This window comes from Danio rerio, chromosome 5, assembly GCF_052040795.2.
Source record: "Danio rerio strain M-AB ecotype USA chromosome 5, GRCz13ab, whole genome shotgun sequence".
Lineage (NCBI taxonomy): Eukaryota > Metazoa > Chordata > Actinopteri > Cypriniformes > Danionidae > Danio > Danio rerio.
The window spans coordinates 30,760,055-30,776,041 of record NC_141025.1 but is presented as its reverse complement, the minus strand read 5'-3'; the positions used below and the strand labels follow the sequence as shown (position 1 = coordinate 30,776,041).

The window sequence follows — 15,987 nt, the reverse complement described above, 5'->3', positions numbered from 1 at the left end:
TATTCTTCAATATCATTTTGGTAATTTTTTTGTATACTACATGTAAAATATGATGCATAAACGGTCTATAAAATGAGAAAAAATGCTTATACAAACGAATAAAAAAATTATTAAACTCAACAGCCCATGAACGTAGCTACGCAAAAAAAAAAAAAAAAAAAACAACGAAAACTGTCTTTGCGGTGTTTTTAATTTTATTTCTAATTGATCCTGGCTTTCTGTTAAATTAGCACTAATATTTAACGTTTTAATTGACACAAGCACACGAATGACTGCCAATGGGAAGCTTTAGTGAGCTCTGTTCACAGAGTCAGTTCACTCCACCTCATGAGCGTATCTGTGTAAGTGGTTTGTTGTGTGGGTTTAATTGACCAATCCTAATAAGCGTTTCATTATCACAGACCAATCAAATTTCACAAGCAGCTTTTAAGTTAATAAAGAGACTGAAACGTAATATTCCGGTCAAATTTCTCCAAGCGCTCGCAGCGAAGACTCGGCCAAAAAGACAGCAGCTGGTGACCGGGCGAGTCCGACTGAACGCTGGGACAGCTGGTCAGCGTAAGCCTCCATACACATCCAGCCCCATTCACCTGACCAAACCGACATTCAAGCCAAAGAAACGAGCTAAACGCTTTCAGCAAACAGTTTAACAGAGTTCTCAGAAGCTCTTGTATGAAAGCCATGTGATGTTTGGTCGCTGCTGATTGTGAAACACGTTTGGATGCAGTGCTTTGTCAGATTTAATTAGACAGATATTAAATACAATCATCCTAAAAAAGTCAAATTCAGCAATTTTTTAATAAAATATTGCTTAAATAAGGCAGAATATTTATAAAAATAAATTCATAAACCCACTGCAAGAAATCCATGCATGCTCATTTTCCCATCTGCAACTAAGCTTTTGCATTGAGCAAATTCCCAGATTGTTCTGCTGACCGGTTGTGCTTTTTCACATCTAAAAAAATGTTACTCTGTGGAAAAACACCTGTGTGTTCAACCCTGAGAATCCACCTGGTCACGACAACTCTAACCTCAGCACTTCCCAAACGAAAAGAGCATCTCTGATCTCTCCTGTATTGGCCACTTTATGCATCGGTAGATTCCTCTGCTTGACCCTTCTTATTTTTCCTTTTCTTCTTAGCCTTAGATTGTTCATCCATGCCACTGTCATACTCTGAACGCATGAGGTTTGACACCCGCTGCTTTGCTGTGAGTTTCTTGGGAGGGCTGAAAAACATTTAAACAAACAGATCACACTTTACAACAAAGTCCCATTAACTCACGTATTTAGTAACATGAACAATACTTGTACAGCATTTATTAATCATAGTTCAACATTTACTAATGCATTATTAAAATCTCAACTTGTGCTTGTTAACATTACTGCTCTGAGTTAACAAGAACAACTTTATTTTCATTGACTAACATTACCAAAGGTGAATAAATACAAGATCTGCTCATGCTAGTAAATTCATTAACTAACAGAACCTTTTTGTATTAAACTCATTTTCTGTATATATCTGAAATTAAATGGCTCTCAGCATCATGAAGTGCAGATCTGAAATCTTAAACCTGCAAAAAGCAGACGCAGACAGTGTGTGGCCGGCTTGAGACTGGCTGAACAAATTTCCCACCGTCGTCAATAAAAGACTCGTAGACAGCAGCGGGGGCCTGATGTAAAACTAGTGACTGTTTATCTAATCAATAACTCTGGAGAATGAAGCGGCGCTGTGGCCCCGTGGGGCTGCTTAAGGATCCAATACACACACACACACACACACGGTGACACACGACACACTGTACCCCCGGGGCTTCGAGAGGCTATGAGATAGCAGTTATTGTTCTTTTGGTCCCTGAGCACTCTACAGGGACCCCTACAGCCCATATGAAGCATGTATGCACACTTACATGATGGTGTGGGGATTCCATATACCATATCACTGTATTTACACAGTTTTTTGAAATTGACAGAAATGTGTTAAATGATGTAGGTCTCAGTAGCACACTGTAAAATTGCTGGGTTCCACACAATTCCTTTATGTTGTCCCAACATAAATCGATTATGTTAACTTCATTATCTTCACAAATTTAAGTGGATTGAAGAAAATCTATTAAGTTTTCCCCTCCCCAAAAAACTCAAGACGGGTTGATTCAGCTCATTTTAAATAAGTCGTTTGAACAAAAAAAAAAACGAAAAAAATTTTTTAGTGCAGTAACTGAAACAAATGGTTCATTGGATTTACTACAATTAAGATAAGTGGTTGCAAACAGTTTATTTGGGCTGAAATTAAACAAACAAATTAGATTTAGTGACGTAAAACTTTAATTGTTTGCTTTAAATTCATCCCAAATCAATTGTTTGCAATCACTTACCTTCAAAATGTAGTAAATCCAAAAAACCATTTTTTTAAATGTAGGTTGGAGTTAAAAATTAAAGATCGTATATATATATATATATATATATATATATATATATATATATATATATATATATATATATATATATATATATATATATATATATATAAATAGATGTTTAAAATGAAAATAAAACAAAAGATTTTTAGTAATTATAATACAAAAACAATTAGGCTTACAGAGTGAAAATGAAAAAAGTTTTCATATTAGGCATAGGATGGTATAAGATTCTGACGGTATGATAACCTTGGATAAAAATATCACGGTTTTACAGTTTCACGGTATTGTGAATACTGCTCTAAAATAAGTTCTTTAAAAATGTCTGGGTACATTTTTTTTTCCCCTATCGAACACAATATATTTTGTTAAGAAACATTTAAAATATTTTAGCTTTTTTATTTTAAACATGTCAGGTTAAAACAATTTAAATAAATCACTGACTATCTTCATTGGTTTTAAAAACAGATTTCATAAAAACTTGAAAAGGGATCTTTGGGTATCTTTCTTTTTTGTGGATATAAAGTAAAGCCAAGCGTTAAACGAGATCAAAAGCCGTTTACTCGCATGCACCCATCAGGAGCAGCAGGCGAGCACAGAAATTCCACTATAAAATAAATGTTTATATTTTAAAAACAGCAAAATGTAACATAATGCAGTGCATCTTGTAAATTTGCCTTTGATTTGGAGGGTCCTTTTGCTGTAGATACTGCTGTCCTAAAAAAAAAATAAACCTCAATAAAACAGTCATGAAAAACAAATTAAATAAAAAATACATATACCTGAGGAACGCTATAACAGAAATCGTTTGCGCTTTTAAAACCTTGACTTTTCCAAACCGCGGTAAACCCTGAAACCGCTTATCATCCCATACCTATTTCAAATATATCTGTAATAAATGCAATTGTAATTTAATAAATAGATTTAATTTTGTTTGTAACTAGTAATTGAATAACAGTTTATATAGTAATAAAACTTGTCAGACAAAGATTCCCATAATACATAATTTAAGATCTTTATTTTTCACTTTTCAAACTACTACTTGTACCTCATTAGATATTATAAAAAAAAAAATCGGACAGAATAAATATCTTTCATTTTTTGCAATCTATTGGGTTAAAAGGCCATGGGACATCATTAACCTTTTTTTGGAAAATTTTCACAAAAGTTATTTGAAACATTATATTAGATGCTATTTATATTTAATATGTAAAATCACATTTGTTAATTCAATTTCATGTATGCATCAAAATGAGGTCTCATTATAATACACATCGTTTAAAATGGGGTTAGAGAAACTTTAAAAAAGGTTGTGTAGATAAATTAAATATCCACAAATGGCAGTAAATTAGTCAAAAATGTAAAACAATCCAGACAAAATGCTAATTTTCACACATAAATATCAATCAGTACACTTATTTTCAACATTAATAGCAAGTAAAAATGTTTCTTGAACACCAAATCAGCATATTAGAATGTCACCCTGAAGACTAAAGCAATGACTGATAAAACAAAAATCATCAAATGCATAATATAAATCAAAACAAAGATATTTTAAACAATACCAATATTTTTGAAATATCTCAAAAATCCTTACAGCCAGAAGGAACAATAACCTATATGAGCGAACAAAATATATTCATCCATTCATTTATTTTCTTTTCGGCTTAGTCCCTTAATTAATCCAGGGTCGCGGCAGCGGAATAACCGCCAACTTATCCAGCATGTTTTTACACAGCGGATGCCCTTCCAGCCATAACCCATTTCTGGGAAACATCCACACACACTTATTCACACTACGGACAATTTAGCTAATCCAATTCACCTGTACCACATGTCTTTGGACTGTGGGGGAAACCGGAGCACCTGGAGGAAACCCACGCGAACGCAGGAAGAACATGCAAACTCCACACAGAAATGCCAACTGGCCCAGCCGAGGCTCGAACAAAATATATTACTGACAAAAATAATTAATATCCATAAATACAACACCCTGCAAAGGTAAAGCAGAATGCACTTCTCCATGGGATTGAAGTGTGTATATTTGGTGGCCTGTAATGGCCTCTTCTCCTGTGCACCAGAGCTCTTTGTTGTTTAGTCGTGTGTGTGTGTGTGTGTTCATATTGGTGTGATCTACTCATTAGAGAAATCTTGTCTGGACATGGACGGTGTTCACCACAGCCGGCTGTAATGAAGTCTCTCCTGACAGGACGGCTAGACTCGACCGGGAGTGTGGAACACAACACAGCAATGCCACTCAAACACAATTACACACAATATAGTAAAGGTTAACACTGACCAGTTAAGCACCATCAACATGAATATTCTATATGTCCAACGCGATGGCTGGTGAATATAGATGTCAGCTGTCAGATATGACGTCTGATAAGTTCATTACGGCTGTTGGCTGTTGTCTGGGCAGTTTGGGAGCATTATGGCCGCTCTGGGGCAGCTCCTCTGGGACTGAACTATTGTGCCGCTCCATGGGTTTCATTCACAGGTCCTGCTGCAGGTCACTATGCCAATTACTAGTGGTTAGACACATGCTTCTCTTGCTAGTGTCTGAAGCAGCATGTGGCACGAGTCAAAACCCAACATGGCGATGAAGATGTTGTACATGTACAAGTAAAGCTAGAGAACTAAGCTGTATGACATTTTGGAAGGACCAAAGGGCTGGAAAAAGGCTCAAGAAGTTAGGGGGTACTGATTACTAATTAAAGCGAAATGAGCGAAAAAAATGTTTGTTTTAACAGCCCCTTTCACACATATTCTTTACTGGAAAATCACTGGTAAATTGAAGTAAAGGAATCATTAACAGTTAACGGTTACATTACATTACATCTAGAAAAAAATCAGGTATACCCTAACAGACAAGGTTTTGTTATTATTATTATTAGAAAAATTGGGTCCCCTTTCATTTCCTTTCTACAAATTTGTGATAAGTACGTTTACTATGCCTTTAGTACCTACTTTTACCACTGGATAACACCAGTGGGTGGTTGGTTGGGGGAAAGCATGTTTATTTTTTAGTTTAATTATTATTTTTATGACTGTTGGTTGCTTTTTTTGTTCGTTTATTTTCTCCTATTTAAATTGAATTATTTACAAGTAAATGTCCGCTAAAAGAAGATTGCCAGTATAAGCATTTACAAGTTACAGAATGCAATCAATGTCTTGCGACATCTAGTGCAGGCCAATTAGAAAATTCTGATGCTGATGACGCCTTCACATTCATACTTTTTAAGAAAATCAAAGCCTCTGAACGCTTTATTCCGAACCATTTAGTTGCTGCCTGTTAATCAGATATTTCTAAGTTCCTTAGTGCCAACTGTGAAAAAAAATAAATAAATCAAATGCTTGTGGTAAAAAGTTTACTTGCAAGAAGGACTTGACATTAACTGTTTTGATCATCAACAACTGTGGCTAGTAGATTTCCAACATTACTAGCCACTCGCCTTTTTCGCTAGAAACAATATAATTGTTGGGAAAATATATTTTATATGCATAAATTTGGCATGCTAAAATTCCTTGATTCAGATTTTGTGTTATGTCCACATGCCTCCTCCTTCATTTCACTTTTTGTGTGTGTTGTGTGTGTGCTTGCTCAGTGTGCATGAGCAAATGGGTTGTATTGCATTAAAAATAGTTTTTATTTCACAGGACTTTTCAGGGCTCAAAATTAAGGATTTACCAAATGTATCTGTCTTGGCTAAAGGTTCCAGGTCACCAGTTAACCACATAAATGGGAAGTTAATCTCAAATTAAAGTAATGCTATTGAACAAAAATGATAATTAAACATTATTAGTAAAAACACCTGTAAGCAAAAGAAAGCAGGTAAAAAACATACCGTGTGTGATCATGAAGGAATGATCACGCGCATGCAGTTAATGTTAGGCCTGTTATTAATCTGTTCAAAAAATAAATAAAGCGAAAGCAGAGTCTGATGCTGCTTACAAAAGGATATATATTTTAAAATCTTGAGCTCTTGAAAGCAACAGGACTGTGAGTCCACGATCATCGCTTTTTGTCCAGTCTATTGCAACCAGCCTAAGTGACTAGTGGGAGAGTCTGTCGAACCCGCCAAAGCTAAAATCTACCCACATTTGGTGGGTGTTAATGTCAAGCCCTGCCTGCAAGTGCTGCATTTAGCAGTGTGACATGCGTGTGTGCACTAGATTTTGTTAAAAGACCATTAGCATTTTTTTTTTTCAAAGAGGGTCTCACAAGCTACAGAATATACTCAAAAGAATCACTTGACATGTGTAAAGGTTCCATTTCATTCGGAGTCGTTCACAAATTTTTTCTATTGATCCACAGAATTTGCTTACGTTCATTGCACAGACCTCTGTGTAGTCAAATGTTTAAACACAACTGTTTTTTCAGCTACAGGTAGTGCCTCTGCCTTCAGGTGCTATTGACAGCATTTTTCTATGGGCTCGTTTCCACTGACGGTATAGTACGGTGCGCTTTTATGTCTATTTCCACAGTCAAAAGGTACCAAGAAGAGAATTGTACTGTACTTTGAATACCCTTGCCAAATGGCCCGTTTCCACTGAGTGGTATGGTACGGTACGCTTTAAGTCCGTTTTCACTGTCAAAAGGTACCAAAAAGCAAACCGTACCACACTACTTTTTTGGGTACCCTTTCCAAAGGGGGTTTAGCATAACAAAAGGTTAACAAAAGGTGGAGCTAGACGTGCACCTGAATGCTATTGATTTACAGAGAAACGTCACTAGCGCAAGCCAGGAGAATGAAAACACAGAGAGTGTCATTTTTAAATACACATCCAAGACATTACACCGTAATAATATATACATATAATAACAAGCCATGGTTATCCTGAGCTCAAACAAACCTTGTCGTCATCTTGATGAACAGTCACAAAGCTAGGGAGAAAATTTAAATCTGTTGTGTGTCCTGTTGTTGTTTACGAGACAATCTAAGCACAAGTGCTTTAACTAGACAGCTCTGCTAGCGGTCTCTCGATGCGCGTCTATATTTGAAATTACGAACTTGAGCTGCTGATAATAATGTGCATGTGATTATTAAAGTGCGGCTTCTTGAATCCTTTTAGCTTCCTACAGCTATAATCAGATCATGTTCATAGAAAGGTTAGTAATGAACATTTATACACAAGTATTTGTGTATAAAGCATCTGTTTTGTGAGAAGTGTTATGATATGTAAACGACCCGTACAGCTTTACTTTAACTTTTCTTTAAGCTTGAATGACGTCAACAGCAACTTTGTCGTACACCACGCCTACCAAAAGAGTACCATTGGTATCCTTAGACTGTGGAGACACAAGCCTGATAAAGGTGACCTGTACCGTACTGAACCATCCCACTTAGAGGAAATGAGGCATAAATAGAGGCATAAAAATCAACATCGGCCAGAGAAAAACCTATGTAGGTCAACCTCCAATTAAAGCCGATAATTCACAAAATGTATTGTTTTATGATGCAATATGAACAAAAATAACTGGTTTAATACGAAAGATCAGCTCTGTTTACAATTCAGGCAAACGTGCTGTTTGTCACTGTGTACAAAAAAAAAGAAAAAAAAAGAGACGCACCCCAATAAAAACACTCTTTTTGCAACCCTCTTTCCCAACTGACTAGATTATAAAATTACCCTTGCAGAGTTTTGTTTGTGGCATTTTAAATGTGAAGCTCTTATAGTTTCACATAAAGCTTTCTCTGATGAAAGTAGCTACTTTAAGAAAGCACACAGCGTCCTTCCACAGCGGAGCAAGCTCTTCTGTTAAGAGCGACTATTGGGAGTCTGTTTTCCACCCTGTAATTCAACACCGCTACTCAATTAAATTTAATGTGTCACTAACCTTGAGTTAAGCAACTTTAACATCCGATTTTACCAAACCGAACCTGACACTCCCTTTACAACACAGAAACAGCACGCAAGGGCTTTGAGCCTTTATCTCAAAGGCACACCGAACAACTGAAGGTGGGATGAAAGCGAGGCAAGTAAAATACAGCAGAAAACACTGACAATAACAGACATTTCCAGATGACAGTTTTGGTCTGACAAGACAACTGTGATCACTGCATGTGCGGGTCAGCTATAAAACATGACAAACAATAGAAGTGTGTGAATATTCTGGATTTAAACGCACACACAAAAGTGTGCATGGATAGATGAAGCTCTTCACCATGTGACTGTACTGACGTTTAGAAAGCTTGGGTTAATTGAGGGTCCTGACCACATGGATGCACAAAAGAAGGCTTAAACCACCAAGACTAGTCTGGACATGGCCTTTGCTAACCAGACCCCATGCTAGCAGAGCTGTGTTGAATCCTGTGGGAATGACCACTAATAACTGCAGTGTCAAGCACTGGCCAAACCTCATAGTTAACAGCCCAAGTGTGATGTACTGGGCAAATCATCAGTACATCAATCACCCCCATCCTCATCCTGTCACCTGCAATCACAAATGATCACATTTGTTCAGGAAATAAGCCACACTAGACTCAGGCCCCGTTTACACTAATGCGTTTTAGTTTGAAAACGCATAAGTATTGCTACGGTTACGCCATCCGTCCACACTACGCCGGAGTTCTCGAGCGCCGAAAACGGAGCGTTTCGAAAACGCTGGAGAGGCCGTTTTCATTCTGAAACGCTGCTGCTCCGTCTCAATGTGGATGATGGAAAACGGAGACATCTGAAAACGGAGGTGGGGCTGCCGACATTCGCCTCTCTGATTGGTGCGTTTCCTCAATATTAAGTAGCTTAACACACACAGTTCAGTCCTGCATCTTCTCCGTGTAAGTTCAGACTTCGCAAGTTTGATCAAGGCTGCAGTCTCTTCTTCTCAGTTTGATATGGTAAACAGACAATACCGAGGACACGGGTAAATCTTCAAAGGGAACAGTGTATTTTATAACTTCATTCACATCACCCTGGCTACGTTGTTTCACTTTGTCAACAATAAAATGTAAACATGATATAAGGAATCGCCTATTTTCATTTTAATATTAACAACTAAACAGACAGCAGAAATGTTGAGGCATCGTGCTGCATTTATGAGCGTAATCTTCACTGTGTGGATATTTATAACAAAACGGAGCCGATAACAACTGCCTCCTTTCAATTTCAGTGAAAATACGAAACATGCCCTCTCTTTTGCTGAATATCAGTTTTAATAATCGATAATGGCCATTATAAAAGTATAACATACAATAAGTGTATACATTATAGGAAATAAAGGCAAGCGATCAGTCAATATACAGAATGTACGTGCTTACATTAATCATTAACTTATCTTTGCGCTCAGCCAAAACACGTTACCTGAGAACAAGTAATAGATTCCAATGACCAAAGTCAGGGAATATGTCGTTAGATAAAGACAACAAGATGAATGAAATAGCCCGTTTAATAAATATAGTGAGATTAGATCCAGCGGGAGATGCTTGATGAGAAGTCCGACTAGCAGAGCTCTCATCTCGGTAGATTGGCTGCAGCGCTTGACAAAGAGTGTGAGTGTGGTCACGTGATGTGCATTTTCAGCGTTTTGGTGTGGACGGAGGGCAGTTCAGAAACGCTGGGTAAAACGCGAGTGTGGACGTGGATCGTTTTCATTCTAAAACGCCGTTTTAAAACTAAAACGCACTAGTGTAAACGGGGCCTAATGCTTGGGTGTGTAGACTATACCATATTTTGTCTGTGTTTGTCACTACATTTACATGTGTATGGACAATAACAAAGTAAGGGCTTAATCGTAATATAACATTTACATGTCAGAAGGAAAGCTTACATGCATTCATATTATTCCCTAAGAGTTGTGATTATTCTTACTAGGGCTGCATGATATTGGAAAAATCTGAGTAGTGATATTTTGTTTTTCAGCAATATACATTGCAATACGAATATAATTTCACAAGATGGCTTGAATAGCTCTGTTTTAGGGGAAAAATAATTCATTTACATCAATTGGGGTGATTTTATAAGGGTGTGAATCATGTACCTAAAAATAAACAAAATGCAAGCAAGAATAATTACCATAGAGCAAAGAAAAAGAAGTAAAATAAACAGTGCGTTATGGCTTACTGGTGAGTCAATTAGTATTCAGGAAAAGAAATGGAATAAAAAAATGTCAAATAAAACTGTAGTCATCATTGTATTAATAATTCAGTAAAATAATTTTTCAATAAGTTACAAACCTTATAGCGCTGAATACTTTTTTACACTTTCTTGAAAAGCCTTTAAAACACATAAAAATGATAAAGTTTCACTCATTATACTTCACAATGACTCCACAAATCTCATGTATTCTCAATTGTTGACCAGCTATAATCCGAATTCAACATCGCAAACCCTGTGATGTGACTATTGCGGACACGCATAGCGATATTGATGCTGAAACAATTGAGCAGCTCTAATTCTTACCACAATTATTCACATGCCTCATTTCTCAAAACAAATGATGGACTAGGAAAGAGTGGATGTGTTCCTGACTGCTGTTTGAATTACTTTACATAAAACAATTTTTATGGTGGTATTAACTGGCTTAAATCTGAAGGTGGGGTTGTTAACTCCTTTATTCCTCCTGTTAGGGCTCAAGTGGACAAGAATAGAACTTTTACTTCACAATTAATATTATATTAACACAATGATGATTTCTGCTTATGTATGGTGAATACAAGTCTGAGGTACTTATGGGCTGGCAACCAAAAATATTAATAAACAAATAGATATGTTTGTCATGTTAACATAAATATGTTTTTACCACACCTCCAGGAGTGTGCGGCAAAATGGCATCTAAATTGATTAAAATACCCCAAATTTTAAAATATGGAAGCAAATTCTTAAAAGTTAATTTAACAACATGACAAAAGTGTTTTTTTTTTCTTAAATAGCTTATCAGCACATTTGCAAGTGCCATATTTGTTTCATTCAATAGTTCAATTAACACAATGTTATTTATTTAGATTTTAGACATGGTCTTGTCAAAATATTTTTTTTTTTTTGCAAATTTTTCGTCGCTAAAAAGCTCAAAACAAAACAGAACAAATAAAAAGTGTTTTATTCCTGATTGAATCTGTATTTTGAATGAATAAATTCAATAACAAAAATTCTGTGACTCAAACATTAGAGCCGAGATCACACTGCAGTTTTCAACTTCCATTCATGACATGCAAGCTCAAGTGACAAGTTTCACAGTTCGCTGCGTTGCAAAGCTCAAGCTTGGTTAACTCTGACAAAACTCAAAACATGACCTATGGACACAAATTTAAAATATGGACCAATCTTTTTTTTTTTTAAACATCTAGTTATCTTGTTTAATCCCACCCCTTTTCGCAGTGCTGTATGACAGAATTTAGCATGTTTAACCTTTAGTGTGCCTGCGGCATAAGATAGTGAACTGACTTCACTTAATGGCAAAATGGTCCCTTAATGGAAAAGGTCATTTATGACAATGTTTAGGCTATTTTTATGTATTGACAGACAAAACATTTTAACTCAGGGATGCCCAACCTTGGTCCTAGAGTGTCATTGCCCTGCAATCAAGCTCTAACTAGCCTTGCTCTTAGGCTAAATTCTTAATAACAATTACCGGTCCTCCATGACTGAGTTTGGGCACCAATGCTGTTAATCTTACGATAATGTTTTATTCATATTCTTTTTGGCTTAGTGCCTTTACCAATCAAGGGTCGCCAAAGCGGAATGAACCCCCAACCTATCCAGCATATGTTTTACGCAGCAGATGCCGTTCCAGCTGCAACCCATCGCTGGGAAACCCACATACATTCTTACATTCAAACACACACACTATAGTAATTATGGTTATCCAAAACTGGAGCACCCGGAGGAAACCCACAAGAACATGGGGAGAACATGCAAACTCCACACAGAAATGCCAACTGACCCAGCTAAGTCTTGAACCAGTGACCTTGCTGTGAGGCGACATCTCTACCAACTGCGTCACCATGCTGCCCCAATAATGCTTTTTTTAATATACTATATTAGGTTTATGATTCTGACTTTTCACACAGTCTTCACATTGTTTTGAAGTGCATTTGTAGTGTTATTGCAATACTGACCATTTTTTAATTATCTTTGTAATGTTATATCTTTTTTGCACATATTTTTGTTGTGTGTGTGTGTTTTTTTTAAACAGTGCCTCTTTTTTTATTTGGGCCTCTGCCAACTCCACAACATATGCATAAAATGCTTAAGTTAGATAAAAAGTAACAAAAATGTATTTCGATAATTAACTGTAATAATAGAGACATTCACTACAAACATCAAGTTTGAAAATATATATTTAAAGTGAAACTACCAAACTATAGGTTTGTGAGAAATTAACTCTACAAGAATAAAATAGCAAATACGTTTGCTTAACATCAACTGCAATTTAAAACCTATTTTCCAAAGAATATGACAAACATACTTTTTCACAGACACAAGAAAATGCCATAAATAGAAAGCAACAGAATCAGCTCTTTCTAAAGGATGTATTTTTCAATAGGCTTTGTGAGTATATCACAGCATAAAGGTGGTGGAGGGAAAGCGAGAGAGGTGAGTGTGTGAAAGGCGAAAGGTAAATTGTACAGCTGGTAAAGGCAGGACTTGACTAGTCCTCTTTGACCCCGAAGAGCTCTGCGGCGGCGAAAGGCTCACAGCTGCCAAGAGCATGTGCAAACTGTGGGCTTTTCTCCAGCGCAGTCATGCTGATGATTTTCATGGCCATCATGAAAACACACTTACAGTAAAACAATGTCCAACAAAATGGCTCTAATAAGGGGTTAAAATGAACAAAGCTGTTGGTTTTACACAGGCTTTTTTTACTTGATAGAACTCTTTCCTTTTTGCTAGAAATTGTAAAACGTACTAATACTTTAGTATGTAGTTGATTAAAAAAAAAAAAAAAAAAAAAAAAAAAATATATATATATATATATATATATATATATATATATAGAGAGAGAGAGAGAGAGAGAGAGAGAGAGAGAGAGAGAGAGAGAGAGAGAGAGAGAGAGAGAGAGAGAGAGAGAGAGAGAGAGAGAGATGGAAATACATTTGCCAAATAAACCCTGATGTAGGGAAGATTAAATGTTACCAATGTAGTTAAAAATGACTGATGTAGCAAAGGTTACCAATATTACAGTCAGCTGCTCTAACAACTTGATGGACTGATTTAGTATTTAGGATTTATTCCCTTTCTTTAATCTTTTTTCTCAGAATAGATACACTTTATGTTAAGATTGAAACCCGGCTATTGTTACAATAAAAAAGTTGAATGAATTTTTCTAGTGTAATATTATGGATGTCCAAATTGGGCCTAATCACGCGGTTTTAGACTTGATCAAAATCGGACATTGCTTCCCAATCAGGACTTGAATATATATGTATATTATATATATTGTCATTATTTTTTAACACATCTATAGTTATGCGGTGGCACAAAGTTAGACTTCTTTCTTGACTTCACACAGAAACAGCAACTTGTGCAGCATGACATCACTTTGTTGTAGAGATGATATTAGTTAAATGCTGGCAAAGTAGAACACAGAAGCAGCTTGAAGCAGAAAGCATGAGTATGTCTGCGGTCTGGAGGTTTTACAAAGTAGATGGTGACAACAGACTGTGAGATATGTAAACTTGGGATGTAAACCTGCCAGGTATTTTAAGTTGAGGTGATGTTTGTTTTTATTAGATTTTTTTATTTACTGTTGCACTAAAGTCCAAAAGTAAAGAATTTATGTTATTCATTACTTGATTGTTCAAGCTACCTCACAGAAGTGCTCTGTTTGTTAACAGTTGTTGAAAGTTAAAATAAGGTAAATTAAATAAAAATATTTAATATAAATATCCCTATTTAATATAATTTTAAAATAATACGTTATTCCTCTGGATTCCTGCTCAAGAAACTTTTCAGAATATTTTTGTCGAGGTAAAAAAAAAAGAAAAAAAAAGAAAGTTTTAAGTTTAAAGATTCCCCCCAAAAGTTTTAGAAAGCACAGAAGAAAATGTATCATCAAACACGACCCAGCTAAATTTATCTAAAAGCAGAACTAGATCATACTCTCTGGCACAGCAAACTGTTTGACAGATTAATAAATGACTGTCCAATTTTTGAGAAGTTGCAGTACCTCTTGGCTTTGTCTTTGGCCTTCTTGGAGTGTTTGCTGTTGGCAGGATTAGTGCTTATGGAGCTGGCCAGGCCCTGGGGTGCGTCCCTCAGGCCAAAGCTCTTAGCAGCGTGGCCCAGGTGCAGCATGCGGATGTGGAAGATGTGCTTTAGACTGGATGGGTATGTGGTATAAGCTCTCAAGAAACACTGCAGTGCTACGGGAGCAAAAAGAAAAACACTTACTGTACAGACCAGACAGTAAACATTTTCAAGTATTTAAAAGGATACAAAGGCAATAAATCACTAACGTTTAATTGTGTTTTAATGTTCTATATTAATTTTTCTGTACCAGAAATGTTTTCTGAAACGTGCTTGACTTATTTTTCAACTAATGCAATTAACATTGAGGAAGTAAACATGCAAAAATTCTTTACACATTTGCATTGGAGCTGAATGAGAGATTTTACAGTACAAAATACACAGGTATTTTTTGGCAATAGCCTGCAAAAAATTGTACAAATCAAATTTATTGAACTTTATTTTATGCCAAAAATCATTAGGATGTTTAGGAAAAAAATTATAATCCATAAACAGGGTTTCGGCAGGTTTCGCCAAGTCAAATTTAAGACCATGAAAAATTAAATATTAAATAGGGCTGAACACTGAGGATTTTATTAATTGGTCAGCAGAAATAAAATGTAGTTGCCCCCATCAAAAAAAATCTGTACAATTTTTCAACATAAAAATCTCTTTAAAAACTAAATGTATGGACAACCAACTGTTATAATCTTAGTTATGAATATAGTTTTAAATATAAATATATTTAAGTTATAATAAATATAAGTAAATAAGTTTTATTAAGCTGTAATGTTGGTGATTTGATGTGTTGGATTAATTGGGTAGCTTTACACGAACAAAGGACAATAAACCCTGTTTAAAATGATTAAAGACCTACAAGACAATATATCAGTGAATTTAACACTTTTTAAGGCCTAAAATGTTTTTTAAAATTTATAAAATTAAGACTTTTTAAGACTCTGCCTGCAGATACCCTGATGAAGATATTCAGTAAATTTCCTACAGATAAAAGTTAAATAAAAACTAGTATTATGCATTGAGTAGATTATGCTAAGCACTTAATTTAAACCAATTTAAAGGGTATTTTTCTCAATATTTAGAATTTTGCTTAATCCTTTAATTCCAGATTTTCAAAGAGTTGTATCTTGTAGAATATCATTCAATTCTAACAAAGTATACATCAATGTAAATATTTTGTATTTAGCATTCAGTTGATGTAAACCTCAATTCCTCAATAAATCTAAAAAGCTAAACCAAAACAGACACTTATGACGTTTTATGGTCCAGGGTCACCGATGTTTTATTATTATGCAAACATTTTAAATGATCACAATCTAGATTGCCAAAATAAATAACAATAAAACAATAATAATTCAAAGTTAGAGGCTAATAATATGTGAATAA

General features: G+C 35.6%; 1 protein-coding gene across 1 annotated transcript in view; it reads right to left on the bottom strand.

The window, feature by feature from the left end:
• Nucleotides 1-722: 722 nt before the first annotated feature.
• ddx31 (DEAD (Asp-Glu-Ala-Asp) box polypeptide 31) overlaps nt 723-15,987 on the bottom strand; it is a 29,805-nt gene continuing 14,540 nt past the window's right edge. The window contains exons 19-20 of the mRNA XM_087253556.1: nt 14,525-14,720; nt 723-1,227 (exon numbers count right to left, since the gene is read on the bottom strand). Coding sequence (XP_087109682.1) covers nt 1,086-1,227; nt 14,525-14,720 — 338 coding nt within the window. The 3' untranslated portion in view covers nt 723-1,085. The remainder of the gene's footprint in view (nt 1,228-14,524; nt 14,721-15,987) is intronic.